The following is a 16865-nucleotide window of genomic DNA, read 5'->3' as shown; positions in this document are numbered from 1 at the left end:
GGAAAATAAAACAACAAAAAACAGAGAGTGCTAGCAGAAGTGTTCTTGATAGAGCTCAGTAGCGCTGCTGCAACTTGACCAAAGTTGGTGTCTTCAGACGTAATTCAGTTTTCACTAAGTAAATAGTTTTGAAAAAGCCCACCATGTATATTCAGTAAATGCTTAACACAGAAGCTGTTAATTCCTTAGAAGCAGAGAGAACATCCCCGTACCTGCAAACACAGCACAAAATAACAAAGGTGGCTTAGATCATGACAGCAATGTGGAAAAAGGCTTCCCCTGCCCAAAACCCAACAGTTGAATTTTCTGCTTCCTGTTTATGTGTAGCAAATCTGGGAACAGAGATTGGATGGATAAATAAATGGAAGGTGAACCCTGAAAGCTTTTAGAAGCCACAGGCCTGAGTGCTGATCTCTAGATAATTGTGGTATGGCTAGAAGTGTTGGGTAGGTCAAGAACTCCATTTCAGTTTAGCTTCTGAAATTGGTTTTGTGTGGAATGCCTTACAGTAATGTGATTATTCCCAGGTGCTTGATGTCTGTGCTGCATAGACACAGAGTTACTAATGGGCTTATCCTCAGATAGTCATGAGCTCCTCCCCTCTTTTGAAGAAATTCTTATGAGTGGCAGCGCGTGGCATCAGTTTGTTATTTGATAAACCATTTAAGTGCTTCCACCATGTCGTCTCTGAAACACTAAATAAAACAAAAAATAAAACTAGATCAATAAGGTATATATCAGTAAGGGAAGTATATGAATAAAAAAATATTGTTCATTGTATGTTTTGCATACGAGCATTTCTATCAGTGAATTTTGTCTGATCAGTAAATGAAACTGCTATTTCTGTGTCCCTGATGTTCTTTATCTGCATATTGCTGATATCTGTATTTATGCTTTCAGAAACCTAAGAGCTACACTGCAGCAGAAGCAACTCTGAACATCAATCCTCACATAAAGATTGATTCAGATATTAATAAAGTTTGTCCAGCCACTGAGAACACTTACAGTGATGAATTCTACACCAAGCAAGACGTGATTGTGACTGCTTTGGACAATGTTGAAGCCAGGAGATACATTGATAGGTAGGGGGTGGAAGAGAAGCAAGGGCAACTGTTAACTTCTGATGAGGGTGAGGATACTCTGTCAGTTTTAAGATTATTAAAGCATAAAAATATGCATTTAAATTTAAAAGTTGAGATATTGACATTTACAAATAATTTCTAATGCCCATAATCAGCACATGCTGAGGTGTATGGTATCCTGATCTAACCTGAATAGTTCTTATTTAATCTCTTTTCCCTGAGTTTGGTGTAAGCTTTCCACACTTTTGAAAGTGCCTAGAGACAACTCTAGTTGCACTCCAGTAATGTTTGCAAGGCGAGAATGTAGAGATTGTTCTGTACTCTGACAGTCTGTGTCTTTCCATGTCAGTCGTTGTGTAGCAAACCTGCGTCCTCTTATAGACTCTGGAACTATGGGAACAAAAGGACACACAGAAGTTATTATGCCCCATCTGACAGAGTCCTACAATAGTCATGTAAGTCTTTCAAGACCATTGCTCACCTTCTGTAGCTTGTGCTGTGATGCCCTCGGATTCTCTGATCATTTTTGTGTCTTTCTAAAATAAATGGCCTATTTGAGCTGCTGAAGAACAGTACTGTTAGGAAATAACTGCTTCCTTTGTTTCTGAATTAAAACTCACAGGAAATAAAATTTGAGCAGTTCTTTACAAGCATACATAATAGTTCTGTTTGAATGGGAAAGGGGAAAATGAACCTTCAGGCTCTATTGCTGATAGACACTACCTGCAGTATTCCCTCTATTTTAAGTTCTTGTGGATAAATTAATTGGTTGAGAATATAATGAAATAGGGCCATGTGGACACAGAGACAGGATTTTGAGCATCTTAGTTGTCTTGTTAGGGTCCATAAAAAGTCTTTCTGGCCTGGAGTGACAGGGCATGTTTCATTTTGAAAGTGTACATAAATGCCAGCTCCACATGTTGGAAAACCTAGATGTCAATTTCACCTGTTTTTTATGTTTCAAAGTTCAGTTTTGCTTTCCAGTGTTGAGTTTAGACTATTCCTGATAAAGAAGAATTGACAGTACTGGTGTTCATAAAACAGATTTCTAAGCATAAAAAGGCACTTTGTATCTTATAACAGCAGAGTTTTTACCTTATGTAGTGTACAAGTTCTTGATGCAATTATTAACAATTAACCTGGATAAGCCTGCAGTGACATGCAAGCCTCTTTAATTTTAGCGGGATCCACCAGAGGAAGAAATACCTTTTTGCACCTTGAAGTCTTTCCCAGCTGCTATTGAGCATACTATACAATGGGCAAGAGATAAGGTAATGAATAATGAATTAGCCTTTTTGGCATTCTGGACAACTCCATGTGTTTTTGGAAGGGTGGGCATCTGATATTCTTCTTGCATAATGCCATATTTGTTCTTTTTATTTTACAGTTTGAAAGTTCATTTTCTCACAAGCCTTCATTGTTTAACAAGTTCTGGCAAACCTATCCGTCGGCAGAAGAAGTTTTACAGGTAAGGGAATGTTGCCAGGGTAAAGTAGAGGGTTTAAACTACTGCTTTATGGATTTTGTTTCTATTTAAGGCCAGTGAGATTAGGGTTAGTTCCTGACTTTTTTAGAAAACCTGAAGCTTTACTTGGCCAAGTCATTAGTTGATCATATGAACAGTAGTTCTGGTGTGTCTCATAATTAAAAGCATCTCCAGCTCATGAGCTCTGTACATGATGTATAAATACCAGAAAGACTGAGACACGGCTACTGTGTGATTAGTGTGTGTCACACTGATGTGTAACTAGCTGGGAAAAATGAAAGTAAGACTGAGTTTGAAGTGAGTTCAAGTAGTAATAAATTAGATTGGAATTGTTCACTGTCTTTTTTTTTTGAGTCTGTAATGGCCTGTAGTCCAAAGGGCTGGGAAGTAAATGGGGAAAAACCCCAGTGGAGAGGGGCACATAAAGGATAATATTTTTGAAGTGAACCTCTGTTTCCTTGTGCCTGTGGACTACTACAAACATATTTATTGTTTGGCTGGATTAGAAGGAATCTTGTTTGTTTTAACATTTTCATGTTTCTTTATCTAGAGAATAAAATCAGGAGAGAGCTTGGAAGGCTGTTTTCATGTTATTAAAACTCTCAGTAGAAGACCCCGAAGTTGGACTCAGTGTGTAGAACTAGCAAGAGTAAAATTTGAAAAGTATTTTAGCCATAAGGTAGGTAAGACCTATAAATGAGGTAGTATCATGAGGATGATGATTACAGAAAACCTGGTGGCTCTAATAATGAGGCGTCCAAGTCTTCGCATTCACTTCCGTCTCTTCATAAATAACAAACTATATTTGAAACTTAAAAATGCTGCATCCCTTTCTGCTGTAGCACTTCTAGATCTGGTTTATTAACTCACTCTTAGTACTCTGTTCAGTAGTCTCCATGCAGTTTTCTTGGCATTTTTCCATCGTTTTCCAAAGTATCAGGATTATCGGATGTCTTTTATTAGGCAGTGGGTTTTTGTTTCCCACACTAAACTCCCATTCCTGAACTCACCTATGTAACCCTGATTTTCTCAAAGATTATTCTGAAATAAGAGCCAGTCGTTCTCACAGTCTGGTTGAAAGTGTTGCTTAAAGTATGTGTGTAATTTTGCAGGAAAGACAGGTTTGGGATGTTGTGGGTTAATAAATATTCCTGTGCATACAGAATCCCTGGTGGTAGTTGTCACATTGAGAAAATACTGCATTCCAAGTTGTGAATCCATATGCAAGAATTCTAAAGTGACAGTAAGGCAGGGGAGAATGCTTTGCTTCTTGGATTAAATGCCTTCCTTGAGCTTTGTACCGATGAGGTGACATTGTCATCTCTGTTCTGTGAATGAAATGGGCAAGCACTCTGTATAGTAGTACTTGTCTTTAAGCTGTCCATCTTGAAAAAGGTGTTTGATGATTTTCTTAACTCTTTAAATTACTTTAGCTAGTCAGGCTTGATTTAGTATGGTCATGTCAGTCTATGTGACAAATTACAAAAGCCTCTCTGGTTTTTCCTCTAGGCTCTTCAGCTCCTTCATTCATTTCCCCTTGATACACGATTAAAAGATGGAAGTAAGTACAAATGCCCCTTTATGTCTCTTGGTATATGCCAACATGTGTTGTCATATTCATGGCATATGTCATGTTGTTGCTGCTCCTGGTTCCTTAGGATTTCATCTTAAATCTGTTTTTCTACCAGGTTTGTTTTGGCAATCACCAAAGAGGCCTCCTTTCCCAGTGAAGTTTGAATTTAACGATCCTTTGTAAGTATGGTACTGTGCCAGATGAACTGTATAGCATCCCATAAAGCCCACCTTGTAGCAGGAAGTGTAAGGCAGTGGCTTTATAGCCCTGGAAGTTGGACTGGAATCAATAGCTGTTAGTGCACAATTCTATCCAGTGGCAGATTTGGTGAGCTGCCAAATACTTTCACTGTAGATAATTTAACTTTCCCTGATACGGGATTGGAGGGTGCTGTTCTGACAACATCTAATGTGAAATGGATTAGAACAACCCATTCATGTCTTATATGGCTGCAGAATTACTGAGTTGTTGCTGTCACACCTCCCTGCCCCACTGTCCACATCATAAAATGCAGGATGTGCCGAATGACCTAGTGAAGGGACTACTTTTCTTGTTCATTACAATTTGTGTCTGATCTAGATGGCTTGGGTATTACAGATAATTTTAAAAATGGATGTGGTTGATGGATTAAAAAGCTTTTATATACTGTATATCTACAATTGCTTTGAGAAACTGGATCACCGTTTTTAGTTTGAGTGAAAACTGACATCATGGTAAATATCAAAGTAATTCTGAGATTAAGCTTTTTATCTTATTGATGTCATATGAGCATTTTTAATTGTTTGCTTGACTGCAAAGGATAAGGAGACAAGGTTTTTATTAAATAACTCTCCACTCATCAAAATTAGCTTAGTTTTGGGGACAACTTCTGAGTCACTCAAAATGTGCTATTTTGTACTGTGTACACTGAAGGATGGAAATTCTGTTTCTCAGTATGTTTGCTCAAGATCTTGAACATGATTGCAAACCTTTGGGCAACTGAAGTAGAAAAAACAACCAACCAAAAGGAATTCTTTTTCCTTTAGGCACTATGGTTTCATCGTGAGCACAGCAAAGCTCTTCGCAACAGTGTACTGTGTTCCTTTCACAGAAAAGGTAATCCAGACTGTAACTGTTCCGTTAACTTGGTGTTCAGTTTGGGCCTATGTCCAGCTGCCAGATCTTTTCAAGGGCTGATTAAAGTGATTCTTAGAGTAATCTATCCTTCAGTACTGTCTGTTTGGCAGCTGCTTACACTTTCTTTATATTAATCCCTAACCTGGAGAAGAAATGAGTACTGTATTGGATATTTTCAGTAAGCACTGAACTTAGTAATTATTATTCTGATGCAATATTACTACTGAACTACTGAACTGAATGAGAATCTCTTTAAAGCTTTTTTAAAAATTTATTGTCTTAGGTATGCTGTGGTGGTTTTATTTTTTACTGCTTACAGGCTCTGCATTGCTTATCCTTTTTTTTCCTGTTTGTTTTTTAATTGGACCTTCCTGTAAGTCAGGTTTGCACTTCCGTTCAGTTTTCAAGTGCTAGGCACTTCACACTGCTCTGGTTTGCTGTGGCAAATGAATTGTCACTTGGTGTTTTAATGATGATGTTTAGCTGAAACTGAATATCTGTGAGACTTCTTGGGTCTAGTATTCTTTGAAATCCTATTGGATTTACAGTCTTTTTGTGGAGGCCTTTTTGAATTGATACGTATTTAAATTGTTTTTCTTCAAAACCATAACAGGACTTGTCAGAGGAAACCATTTTGGGGATTATTTCATCTGTGAAAGTACCAGAATTTAGACCTTCAAATAAAGTAAGTGTAATATTTAATTTAAAGAAAAAGATAAAATATTCCACAAGCAGTGTCCCACATCTCCAACTACTGCATTGATGCTAATGAGAAATAAACACAAATTAGAATGTGTTTTGGGGAAATAAGTGTGTTAAGGTTAGAGGGAACCCCTGAAGAATACCTTGCAATCCTCTTGCTTAAACAGGGGCAGCTAGAGCAAGTCATCAAGGACTGTGTCCCACTGGGTTATGAATATCTCTGAGAATAGAGACTCCACAGCCTCTCTCTGTGGCAGTGTTCAACCATCCTCACAATTTTTCTGGGATGCTTTTGTTTGTTTCCTTTTTTTTTTTTGAATGAAAACATTCTTTGAATGTTTTCTTTGTATGTTTGTATGTTTCTTAGGGAATTTTATGTACTTCAGTTTGTGCCATTGTGCTGTCGCTGGGCACGCTGTGCTGTCTGTACTTCCCCCCATGAGATACTTGGATGCATTGATAAGATCCCACTGACCCTTGTTTTCTCCACTCTGAACAGTCACAGCGCTCTCAGCGTCTCCTCGAATGAGAGATGCTCCTGTCCTTTAATGTTCTTAGAAGCTCTTGGCTGGACTTGATCCAGTAAATCCATTTCTTGAGCTGGGGGGGAAAGCCTGCAAGGAAGACAGGAAATTTAGTACACTTGACAGCTGCACTGTATGAAGTTCATGAATTTTATTACTCAAGCACTGTGCACACTTCCAGGTTGTACAGACTGATGAAACTGCAAGAAAACCAGATCATATACCTGTCAGCAGTGAGGATGAAAGAAATGCTATTTTCCAGCTGGAGAAGTCTATACTATCCAATGAAGCTCTGGAAAGTGAGTAGTGCAAACCAGTGTCGTAGTTTAGTAATATCTTGCTTTTGCATTTACTACTAGTGACATTCAGGTCTTTGGATAAAGCAGTTCTGAAATTCTGCAAGAAGTAGAGCTGATACCTAAAGCTTTCTGAAGTGCTATGCAGATACCTGTCCTGTTGCTTGACATTACCCTATGCTTCTGTATTTCTGAGATTCCTGGAAGTTTTAGGGCTTTCTGTTACGCTTGCTTGCAATTACAACACTGATGACAGAGAGCCGGCAGCAGTGGGGAATTGAACTTTTTAAGGAGGGGGGAAGGATGCTGGCTGGATCGCAGATGGACTGCAAATTATTTGGGCATGAGAAGGCTGAGTGTCACTACTTAGAGCTCTCAATCTGAAATGATCCTAAATTGTAAAGACTGTTAAGAGTCTTCCTCAGTATCTTCTGGATTTAAAATGAGGATGCTCTTATTCCATTTTGTGCCTGGCCACATGAAGAGGCCACTAGGCAACAACTGCATGCAAGCTTTTTTAGCCCATGAATCCAGGAGAAATATTAGCTTATCCCTAACTCAAAACAACCCAAAACACTGATTCCAATGCTACTGAGTCCATATTTTGAAATTTTTGCAGATAAACTAAGCTTTAAAAGGGAGTTCTCTCAGGATGGACCTTTAGAGAGGTGGGGTGTATGAGAAACATCCATAGGGATGTTCAAAATCTATTCTTGGTGGTGCAAGGAAAGTAAAATTATAGAGCTCTGTTGATGTTTATTTCATTATTCACTTTTAGCAAGTGGTATTGAGAGGGGCATTTCCTAGCACAGGAAAACAAGGAAGGCACCGAGCTCCAGGATGTGAAATGTTTAATTTGTTAAAGTTCTAGTTCCTTTAAATTATGTTTAGGACATCTTCAGTTTTCTAATAATAATTTTTTGCTCTTTTATATTTTCTTTTTTATGAGCAGCTGACCTGCAAATGAAGCCCATCTCCTTTGAGAAAGATGATGATAGTAATGGGCACATAGATTTTGTAACAGCAGCATCAAACCTGCGAGCTAAGATGTACAACATCGAACCAGCAGATCGGTTCAAAACAAAGCGCATTGCTGGAAAGATTATTCCTGCCATTGCAACAGCTACTGCTGCAGTATCAGGGCTGGTGAGATTGATTTTTTAAATGCATATTTCTTTCTCTTACTGTTTCTTGCCTTTAACTGCTGTTGTCTGGGTATTGATTACTGCTACCCTGACAGAGGCTCATTTAAAGAAATGGATTTATTTCTTATGTACCAATAGCAAAGGTCATGCTTGATTCTAGGTGAGGTTGTTGAGGAATGTATGTCGTGCAGGTAGCTCAGCGTAGTGGAGCTACAGTGCCAGCTCTGTGTGGGAGCCTCAGGCAAGAGGTCATGAACAGATGCTGACCCTTTGCACAACAAAGGGCACGGGGACCTGGGCCTAGCCAGGTGTCCAGATACTCAGGGACACAGCAGGAGCTGAAGACTCAGCTGGAAGACCCTGGACTGTGGAGCACAGAGACTGTAAGGGTACAAAAGCCCAGGTAGTCCTTTGTTCAGGGCCCTTTCTCCAAGGCACCAGCTGGAGTTGTTATTCTGTTGCTACATCATGATAAAATTGCTCAAAGAACCCGGAAATCTGAGACTCTGGTAAGGAAAACCCAGAGTCCAGCCAGCAAGGAGACCTTGTCTGGCTGTGAGAGTGGGATGAGTAGTGAGGTAATAATTGAGAAGCTGCCCACTGTGAAGGGGATTCAGTCCCAGCAGTGAAAGTCTTTGGTGCTGTGAGTGTGGCTGCTGGAGTGGCTCCTGAATGGTCAAAAAGGGAAGTTTCCTTAACATGGTGAGCCTTTGGTGTTTTTGTTTTTGATTTGCAGCACAGAAAGATGGGTTGGAATTCTGAATTTTGGGTTGTTTTTGGCCATTAGTACTAACTTCCATTAGAATGCCGCTGCCAAGAGTGGAAAGGATCTGTTCTGTAGTAGTTCATGCTCATGCATCTCAACAGAACATCATGCTTTGTGGAGACTGCATGAACCAAACAGTTTTGGAAGAGTAGTACATTAAGAACAGTTTTGAATATTTTAAGTATTTCCCTTGGCTGCAACAGAATTTATGTGGTATAGTGGGTTGCATTTCCATGTTATTTACTCTGCTTATTGGATAAAGGCTGATCTCATTAACAACTTCCTTGGTAGTTGCTGGCCTCTTAACTACACTAGAGTTGATAACACTAAAACCTAATAAGTAAATTCTAATTTACTGCAGGTTGCACTGGAACTCATCAAAGTTGTGGGTGGCTACCCAGCTGATGCATACAAGAATTGTTTTCTCAACCTAGCCATTCCCATAATGGTCTTTACAGAAACTGCTGAAGTAAGAAGAACGGAAATCAGGTAGGAAGGACAATGGCAGAAGGGCAAGGACAATATCTGGAAACCTACTAATTGATGCTTAGAACTTGCTGAACCATTCCAACAAGTGTGAAGTTTGAATAGTTAGTAAATCCAGATATCCACATTAAGGCCTTATGTGCTCACATAGCAGAGCTATGATGGAACCACAGCTTGTGGCCGTACTCCAGTTAAGCATTCTAGATATTCATGGGAATTTTTTTTTTTTGTTTAAACTTGGAAGAGGATGAATTGCTTCATGCTTGCTATCAAACTGCTATTCACTGACTGTGTACTGCTGGACGTGTAAGTGATCCTTGTAACACTGCCAAGGGTATCCCATAATGCGTTGCCCAAGAATTTCCTGTTTGGAAAATGCTGTCCATATTCATCTGTCCTAATTTAAAAACATAGTGGGTTTAAAGGCTAAGTGTGGTTTTCAGTGGAAGCTGTTAATTGTGAGACTTGAAAAATCTAGAAAAGGTAGATGTGTGGCATTGTTCTTAGGAAACATCTTGGACACGCTTTTGCATCTTGTTCAATGCAAGAGCTATTTTTTAGTAGGTCTGAAAACTCAGTAACTTCATTGTCAGATATCACATTTACTTAGAGGTCGTACCGTGTCTAGTGCTTAGCAAAGTCAGAGGGCTGGAGAAATGGCAGCAGAGAGGGAAGAGGCTTTTGCTCAAGATTAAACAGCACATCAACAAGAAGACACTGCAGTTCTCCAATACACTTTTAAAGGGAATGACTGAGTTGACATTCTAAAGTAACAACCTTTCACTTTTTAAAACAGAAATGGGATATCATTTACCATCTGGGACAGGTGGACAATTTATGGGAAAGAGGATTTTACTCTGTTGGACTTCATAAATGCTGTCAGAGTAAGTTATCTACTGTCCTGGGTTAATACAAGACAAGAGGAAAGGTGTTTCTGTTTTTGGGTTGTTGAATTGTGTTTTGTTTACTTTTTTATTTCCATCAAGTTACTGTTCAAACCAGAATAATTTTAGTAATAATTAATGTCATTGGGAATGTCTCCAAGTAAAGGCATCCAAGCCTGTTTTCAAATTCCTTGTTAATTCAGTTGGCTCAAATGTATCTTAATAAAACTTTCTGTCAGCGTCCATGCATTAGCAGGTTTTCTGGTTTGGATCCTATGGATTTGAATAATTAGCTGTAGTATTTGCAGCCATAGTATCTGCTGGTTTGGGCAACTGTTCTAGTCTTGTAACAATTTTTAATTTGTGAATTCCAGGAGAAATATGGAATTGAACCAACTATGGTTGTACAAGGAGTCAAGATGCTTTATGTTCCTGTGATGCCAGGCCATATTAAAAGATTAAAGTTGACGTAAGTGGATGGATTTAGGGATGCAAGTACACATACAAATTATGTTCATTGCTTGTATCAAAGGATGAGTGTCTGACAGCAGTATTTTCTCTTAAAGTGGTTTCTAGCCATTAATACTTTGGGAAGAAAAAAGATAATTTCTTACTTTTTGTAAAAAGAAAAAAAAAAAGAGAGAGTGAATTATATTCTGTGATGAGAAAAGGAGACTTGCAAAAATGCTGCTTTTACTGTTGAATACCAGAATGAGAAAGCTAAAGAAGCGTGACAGTGTGACAATACTTTCTTGCGGGGAAAGAATGTACCATGGTTCACTCAGAACAAGACTACTAGAACCTTTTGAAACTGGCTTAAAACTAATGCTGATATTTAGCAACTAAGCTCTGAAGGAATAATGTATTGCTTGCAGTTTAAGATTTCTGTTAGTCTGTTCAATTGTAGTAATTGCTTGAGATTCTACATCACTTCAGCCCTTTTAAGAATGATGACATTTTTTGACTTTGCTATGCTGCTTACAGACAGGAAATTGAGATATTTCACCCTGGCAGTTTGGCAGGATGTGAAGGCAGGGCATTGGGTTTTGGCTGAAGGCCTTTGCAAAATAACAGCCAGATCTCACTTAAGTTTAGTTCTGCCTTACACCTGTGGATCAAAATCTATTCCTTACAGCTCCTGTGAAGTGTGTGGTAGTCAGTCCTCACAGGCTTTGCTGAAACAAGTGGATGCACTGATCAGTACTGTTTTTAAGGCCTGACAGTAGGTATCAGGCAGAGAGGTACAAGCAAGCTACTTCAAACTTCTGGGGAGAGAAGAGGTGCCTGGCAGCCGTAGAGTGCCTGGCATACTAAGATGAGAATTTACAGCCTCCAAAAACGTTGCTTATGTGCTTTCTCTTACAGCTGTATAAATAATTTTGAATGAGTGGGGTATGTAATGAAGTCAAAGTCATGTTATGAAGCTGCCTTCTTGTGAATATCAGGATTTTTTACTACTCTGAGACTTTAATGGGCTGTGTCTGTCAGGAAAACAGAATACTATTTGCTGAAGCTCAGGTGGAGGATCTGCTTTTGTGTGCAATTTAGAGGTGGTGTATTCTCTATTTTAATTTGGTCTGTATTATGCTGGGCTAGTACATATTGCTGGCAGTGAAATTCCTCCTAGTATGGTCCTGAATTCCCACTGGTGCATTTATGAACTGCTCTTCATTTCCTTATAGGATGCAAAAGCTTGTGAAACCATCAGCTGATAAGAAATATGTGGATTTGACAGTATCATTTGCTCCAGAGACTGATGGAGAGGAAGACTTGCCTGGGCCACCAGTGAGATACTACTTTGTTCAGGAAGACAATTGATGGCAGAGACACAAAAGTCACTCATGGACCATTTGTTCTGAAAGGAGTGTGCTAATTTTCAGCTATTAAAGATGGTACTATATATTTCTTTTTGGTGAAGCCTTAATTAAATGGTGAAAATCAGTGGCTTTGCACTGAAGACAAACTGGATTTGTTTCTTCTGCTCCTGTATTCTTCAAGCATGTTTGCTCAAAGGAGGATTGGTCACTCCATGAGATGGAATGTCCAGTACAGTCCTTACCTTAAAGGCAAGATTTGTATTGAGGAAAGCAAGAAGAATGGTGATCCTAAGGAATGGTCCCCATGTGCAAATTAGGCAATTTGCATTTGCTTAGGGAAGAGTGCAAAAAATAGGAAAAGCACCATTTTATGATACTCCTGGTGTTCTAAGAACATCTCAAACTCATTTCATATGTTATTCCATTCTCAAGAATTTCATTCTTGCCATCTACACGTGAGATTAGATCCATCTAAAAGGCCTAAACTCCCATTTAAAAGCAGAGGAACTGCTTTTGTGTGTGGCTGCTTAGTGGTGCCGTGGTCAGCGCAGCTATCGTGTGTCAGTCTCAACATGGAAACACGGGGAGGGGGTGTAAATTGTCAAAACTCCCCTCAAGTCCAGAGAGCTGGAATTGTTGATTATCTGCACTAAGACTGTTCTTTGTGGAATACTGCAGTATGGGGAAAGTGAAAACCTATCGGAGAGCCAAATTAGCACTTTCAACAATAAAACTTGGTCTTCAACAAAGAGAAAATGTGGTCGAGCCTTTCTGCCCTCACCAAATTAAAATCACTATAGCACTTGATGATGTTAAAGGGAGGAAAAGACAAATACCTCTGGATGTTTGTCAAAGTAAACTGTTACCTCAGCTGCTCCTTTTGGTACCATTTCCCTAGAGCAAGTTGTTGTGCTGTACACCTCTCCTCAGAACAAGTCTGAGCTGCACTGAACTGTGAGGTTTTACCCTCATTGGTCATTTATTGGGATATCTAATTATAAAATTTCTGCTTAATTGGAAACCATTATGGACTAGTTTTGCTGCTGTGGTGAGGCAGAGGTGTGTTAACAAAAACCTCATCATTTAACTGATTTAAGCACTGGATACTTGAGGTAGTACTTTTTTTCCCCCCATCACGGTAGAGCAAGGCATGATTAGAATAAAAACTTATAAACTGAAATACCCTCTTATATGTTTCAGCGTTAGAGATTGTTATTGAACATTGTCCTTCAGCTGTTGCAAAAGCTATTAACAACTTAGCTGTTTATCCTCAATCATGGTTTATTAAGCTTTAGGGATGTCTTCACATTTAATTTAATGATGTCACTAATTAGTGCTAAGGATCACTTAAAGGTTTAGGTCAACAAGAAAACACTGTCACCTCTCACAGTTGGAGGCTGGGAAACGAAACTTTGCATAAGTATAATCTGTTATGTTGGTGTGGTGTTAACATCATGCTTTTGCTTTTGAAATAAGCAGCATTTAAAAATAGTAAAGTCGCAGTACTGTTCTAGAATGCCATATGACTGTCCTCAGGGTTTAAAGTAAACTGTCAGATATAAGTCATGCAATGGCTTTTACTAATGACAACATGTACACCTTTGAGAGCCTTGTAAAAAGTCCATGTCAAGGCTGGCAGGGATCACAGCCAGAATTTACAGATATTGCTTCATCTTTACGCTGCTCTTATTGTGTGTGTCTGTTGGACGGATGGATGCTCTGTGGATGGGTTCTGCTCTGTTAAAAAGTGTTCATGGAAAAACTAAAAATGCACAATAGCTCTAGATTTTAATAGCACACCTTTAAAATTTTTGGATATAAATTAATCTAGGTAAAACCTCAGAACTAGGAACTTAAAGAGGACTTTCTTTGGAAGAACTTGGCATGTCAAGTGGCTCATTAAAAGTCTTCTTCATGCTTTAAACATTTCTTAATTTCTGATATGGAGAGTGAAGGTTTATATGGAAGATTGTGGAGTACACTGATTCAATATTTGTGTTTGATAGATCCTGTTTCTCAATCTTTTCCTGCTTTTTATCAAAAGTCTCTGCAGGTGCTCATACCAAAAAGGCTCTGGGCAAGTGAATTTTGGGGTGCCAAATCTCCACTGTTGTCTAAGTGCTACCAAGCTAGAGGCTTGTAGCATTACCTGGAACCAGAGAACTGCTTTATCTCTTTTCCTTTTATTTTTGTTCATGGCAGTGAAAGCTTGTATTTGTCTAGGAATGTTTGATGCACAATTCCTGTGGAGCAGCTAAAGCTTGCTGTCTTCCTGCCACAGTGAAGAACTGTCTTTCCACTAGAGCACTTCAAATAGTGTTGTTCTTTGAGAGAGCAGTTGATTTGCAGGAATAACGTTTTTATCAGTAATGAAAATCCTTCTCAATCAAATGCTTTCTTGAAGAGATTGCTCATATTTATACCAGCTTCCTCTGAGTTTCTATCGCTCTTGATAGATGCAGTAATTAATTTTTCATGCCAAGTATTAAGCAGCCAGATCAACTTTTCTCTGATTAATCAGCATGTATTTTTACTGTTAGGAGTAGTAAGGATTCTGTGTGAGGGTCTCAATACTGTTAAAAAAGACTGCTTTGATGGATCAGATGGATTTAAGCTTTTATTACCTAAACCACAAGTAAAAAGTAGATGTTCCCATATTATTTTCCCACCTTTTTCCTATGTACAGTGAAATATGTGACTGCTTATTAAGAAGATAAAGCTATTCAAGAATAGTGGTGTATAGGGAGAACAACTCTGGCACCAGATAGGCTGTCACCTCTTCATGGCTTTTCACATCCTGAGATAATGAGCTAGGCAGAAAGTTCATACACCTGTCAGACTTGCCATCAAATACAAGTAAAGATTGTAGATAAGTTAGTGATCTTCATGTTGGTAATTTTTCTTGTGTCTTTGAAACAATGTGGATGGAGGCCAGTAGTTTTAAGAAAGGAACTGAATTTCAGCCAAAAGCTGAAATTAACTTGAAAGTTTATCAATCCCTGTGCAATTACAGAAAACAAATGTGCAGCACAGTGCAGCAATCTAAACCTTTGTCCAAAGGTCGATAAAATTGACCAGAGACCTTTTGCATATTAATTTTAGTAAAGGTATATTGTGTGCAGTTGATTAGGTAGCTGGTGCAGATGCTTATCCATGGTGTACAAAGCTTAAAGGTGCTGTAAGTTCCATAAGCATAAGCATTCCATAAGCATTGCTAGCAGCAGACCTGTGTTGATGCCGTCATCCTTTTGTATGGCACAGGTGTGAGACAGGGAAGGAGTGTTAAGTTGCCACTTGTCCCAGCAGCATACAAGTTTAAATTTCATAGGGAAAAAGCTGCAGCTCTGACCTGATGCATACTGAGCAGCGCCCTCTTCACAGTGATCTAAACTATTTTTATGAAAAGAAAGTGCTAACCGCCCACATTATGATGTACTGTTAAAATAGAATGGGCCTTTCCTTTAGTGGTCAGCAAGGATAGGGATAAGACCTGGTGTTCCGGTCACAAGTATGTGACAAAAAGCATCACTCAAAACTCTGTTTTTCATCAGTGTTTTGCCGGCACTGTAAGGTACTGCGACCTTACGTTCTCAAGCAGTTGTTTTTTGCTCGTTGTTGAGTTCTTCAGTAGAATTTTAAAGAAAAAATTGCAACGCCCCGTAGTGACAAGGGATGCTTTGTAGCGTTTGGAAGCTCGAGGACTTGAACTGGCGCAATAAAAGAACGGGAAGGCCCCCCCGCCCGTCCCCTCTCAGAAAGGCGGGCAGGAGAAGGGCCGGTGGGATACGGGCGCAGCGGCTGCTTCGGCGCAGGCGCAACAGCCGCGCGCGCCTAAATGAGCTGCCCTGCCGGGCGCGCGGCGGCCGCCGACCAATGGGACGGGGCCGAGGGGGCGTGGCCAGGGCGCTGCCGCCCGCCCGCCGTGCGCGCGCGCCCGCTGGGAAAGGCGCGCGAGGTTCGAAGGCGGTGCTGGGGGCGCGCGCGCGCCGGCCCCGGACCGGGATGGCGCAGGCCTTGGTAAGAGAGCGCGGGAGCGGCCGCTCCGTGTGTCTCTGTATGTCTGCGTCTGTCCGCGCGTGTGTCTCTGTCTGTTTCTCTGTCTGCTTCTCTGTCTGTCTGTCTGGTTTATTGTGGGCGGTGGCCGGGCCCGTCCGTAGCGCTGAGGCGCGGCCCTCGGCGCGCTCCTGAGGGGAGGGACGGGGCCGGTCTTCCACTTCCCCCTGAGGAGAGCGAGACTGGCGTTGGGGTCCCGCGCTCACTCCCGGTCCGGGCGGTTGGCGCAGGCATTTGTGCTCGGACGGCTGGTCTGCCGGGAGCCCCGTTCTCCTCTGGCATCAATGTCTATGCCAGATCCCGTTCCCCTCAGGCTGCCTCGGGAGAGCCTACTTTCACGGGAGAGTGAGCACATCAAGAGCAGGACACTTGTGCAGGCACGCTAGAATCGTGCTTAAGTTTTTAAATTCTTTATGTGTAGCGCGACACGAACACAATAATAAATGAACTGTTAAAGGCTCTTTTAGGTTCTTGACAGGAATTTTTAATTTCTTTAGTGCGCAAGGCCACTTGCCAGTGCATTGTGCTGCACTCTGCTGAGAAGGGAAGGGGGTTTAAGTTTATGTTCGAGTGCCGGATTGACTGCGGAGTGTTCTTCTGTATAGTTTCTGAAGTGGTAGCTTTTGGTCAGTTGTTTTGTCACCTGTATCTTCCTTCTGCCACTTTAAACCGATGTTGAAAATTTGCAGGGGAATCTATCCGTATAGAGTTTGTTTATTTTTGATACCGGAAGTAACATCCAAAGGGGAATCACAATGAAATGCAAAGTACTGTCACTATGGCAAACTTCACAAAAACGTACAGAATTCTCTTATGCTGGGATTCAATAGTGTCCACATGGCTAAATATTCTAAATTCTGTGAAATACAAGTTTCATGTCAGGTACAGACAGGCAATGTGTGTATTTGTGATTGCGATATGTGTGGACACCGACC

At 40.3% G+C, this 16865-nt stretch overlaps 1 protein-coding gene across 2 annotated transcripts in view; it reads left to right on the top strand.

Annotated features, from left to right (window-relative positions):
- Positions 1 to 12617, top strand: part of UBA6 (ubiquitin like modifier activating enzyme 6) — a 28137-nt gene extending 15520 nt beyond the window's left edge. For both annotated transcript variants that reach the window (XM_084204038.1, XM_084204039.1), the window contains exons 19-33: positions 901 to 1082; positions 1432 to 1537; positions 2264 to 2353; positions 2470 to 2550; positions 3119 to 3247; positions 4078 to 4129; positions 4257 to 4320; positions 5167 to 5236; positions 5871 to 5942; positions 6665 to 6782; positions 7732 to 7925; positions 9052 to 9179; positions 9973 to 10060; positions 10435 to 10529; positions 11743 to 12617. In XM_084204038.1, coding sequence (XP_084060164.1) covers positions 901 to 1082; positions 1432 to 1537; positions 2264 to 2353; positions 2470 to 2550; positions 3119 to 3247; positions 4078 to 4129; positions 4257 to 4320; positions 5167 to 5236; positions 5871 to 5942; positions 6665 to 6782; positions 7732 to 7925; positions 9052 to 9179; positions 9973 to 10060; positions 10435 to 10529; positions 11743 to 11878 — 1605 coding nt within the window. In that variant the 3' untranslated portion in view covers positions 11879 to 12617. The remainder of the gene's footprint in view (positions 1 to 900; positions 1083 to 1431; positions 1538 to 2263; positions 2354 to 2469; positions 2551 to 3118; positions 3248 to 4077; positions 4130 to 4256; positions 4321 to 5166; positions 5237 to 5870; positions 5943 to 6664; positions 6783 to 7731; positions 7926 to 9051; positions 9180 to 9972; positions 10061 to 10434; positions 10530 to 11742) is intronic.
- The last annotated feature ends 4248 nt before the right edge of the window (positions 12618 to 16865 follow it).

Source organism: Fringilla coelebs (genome assembly GCF_963513975.1).
Source record: "Fringilla coelebs genome assembly, chromosome: 4".
Taxonomy (NCBI): domain Eukaryota; kingdom Metazoa; phylum Chordata; class Aves; order Passeriformes; family Fringillidae; genus Fringilla; species Fringilla coelebs.
The sequence above is the reverse complement of the archived record's forward strand: the minus strand, read 5'-3'. Positions and strand labels throughout refer to the sequence as shown.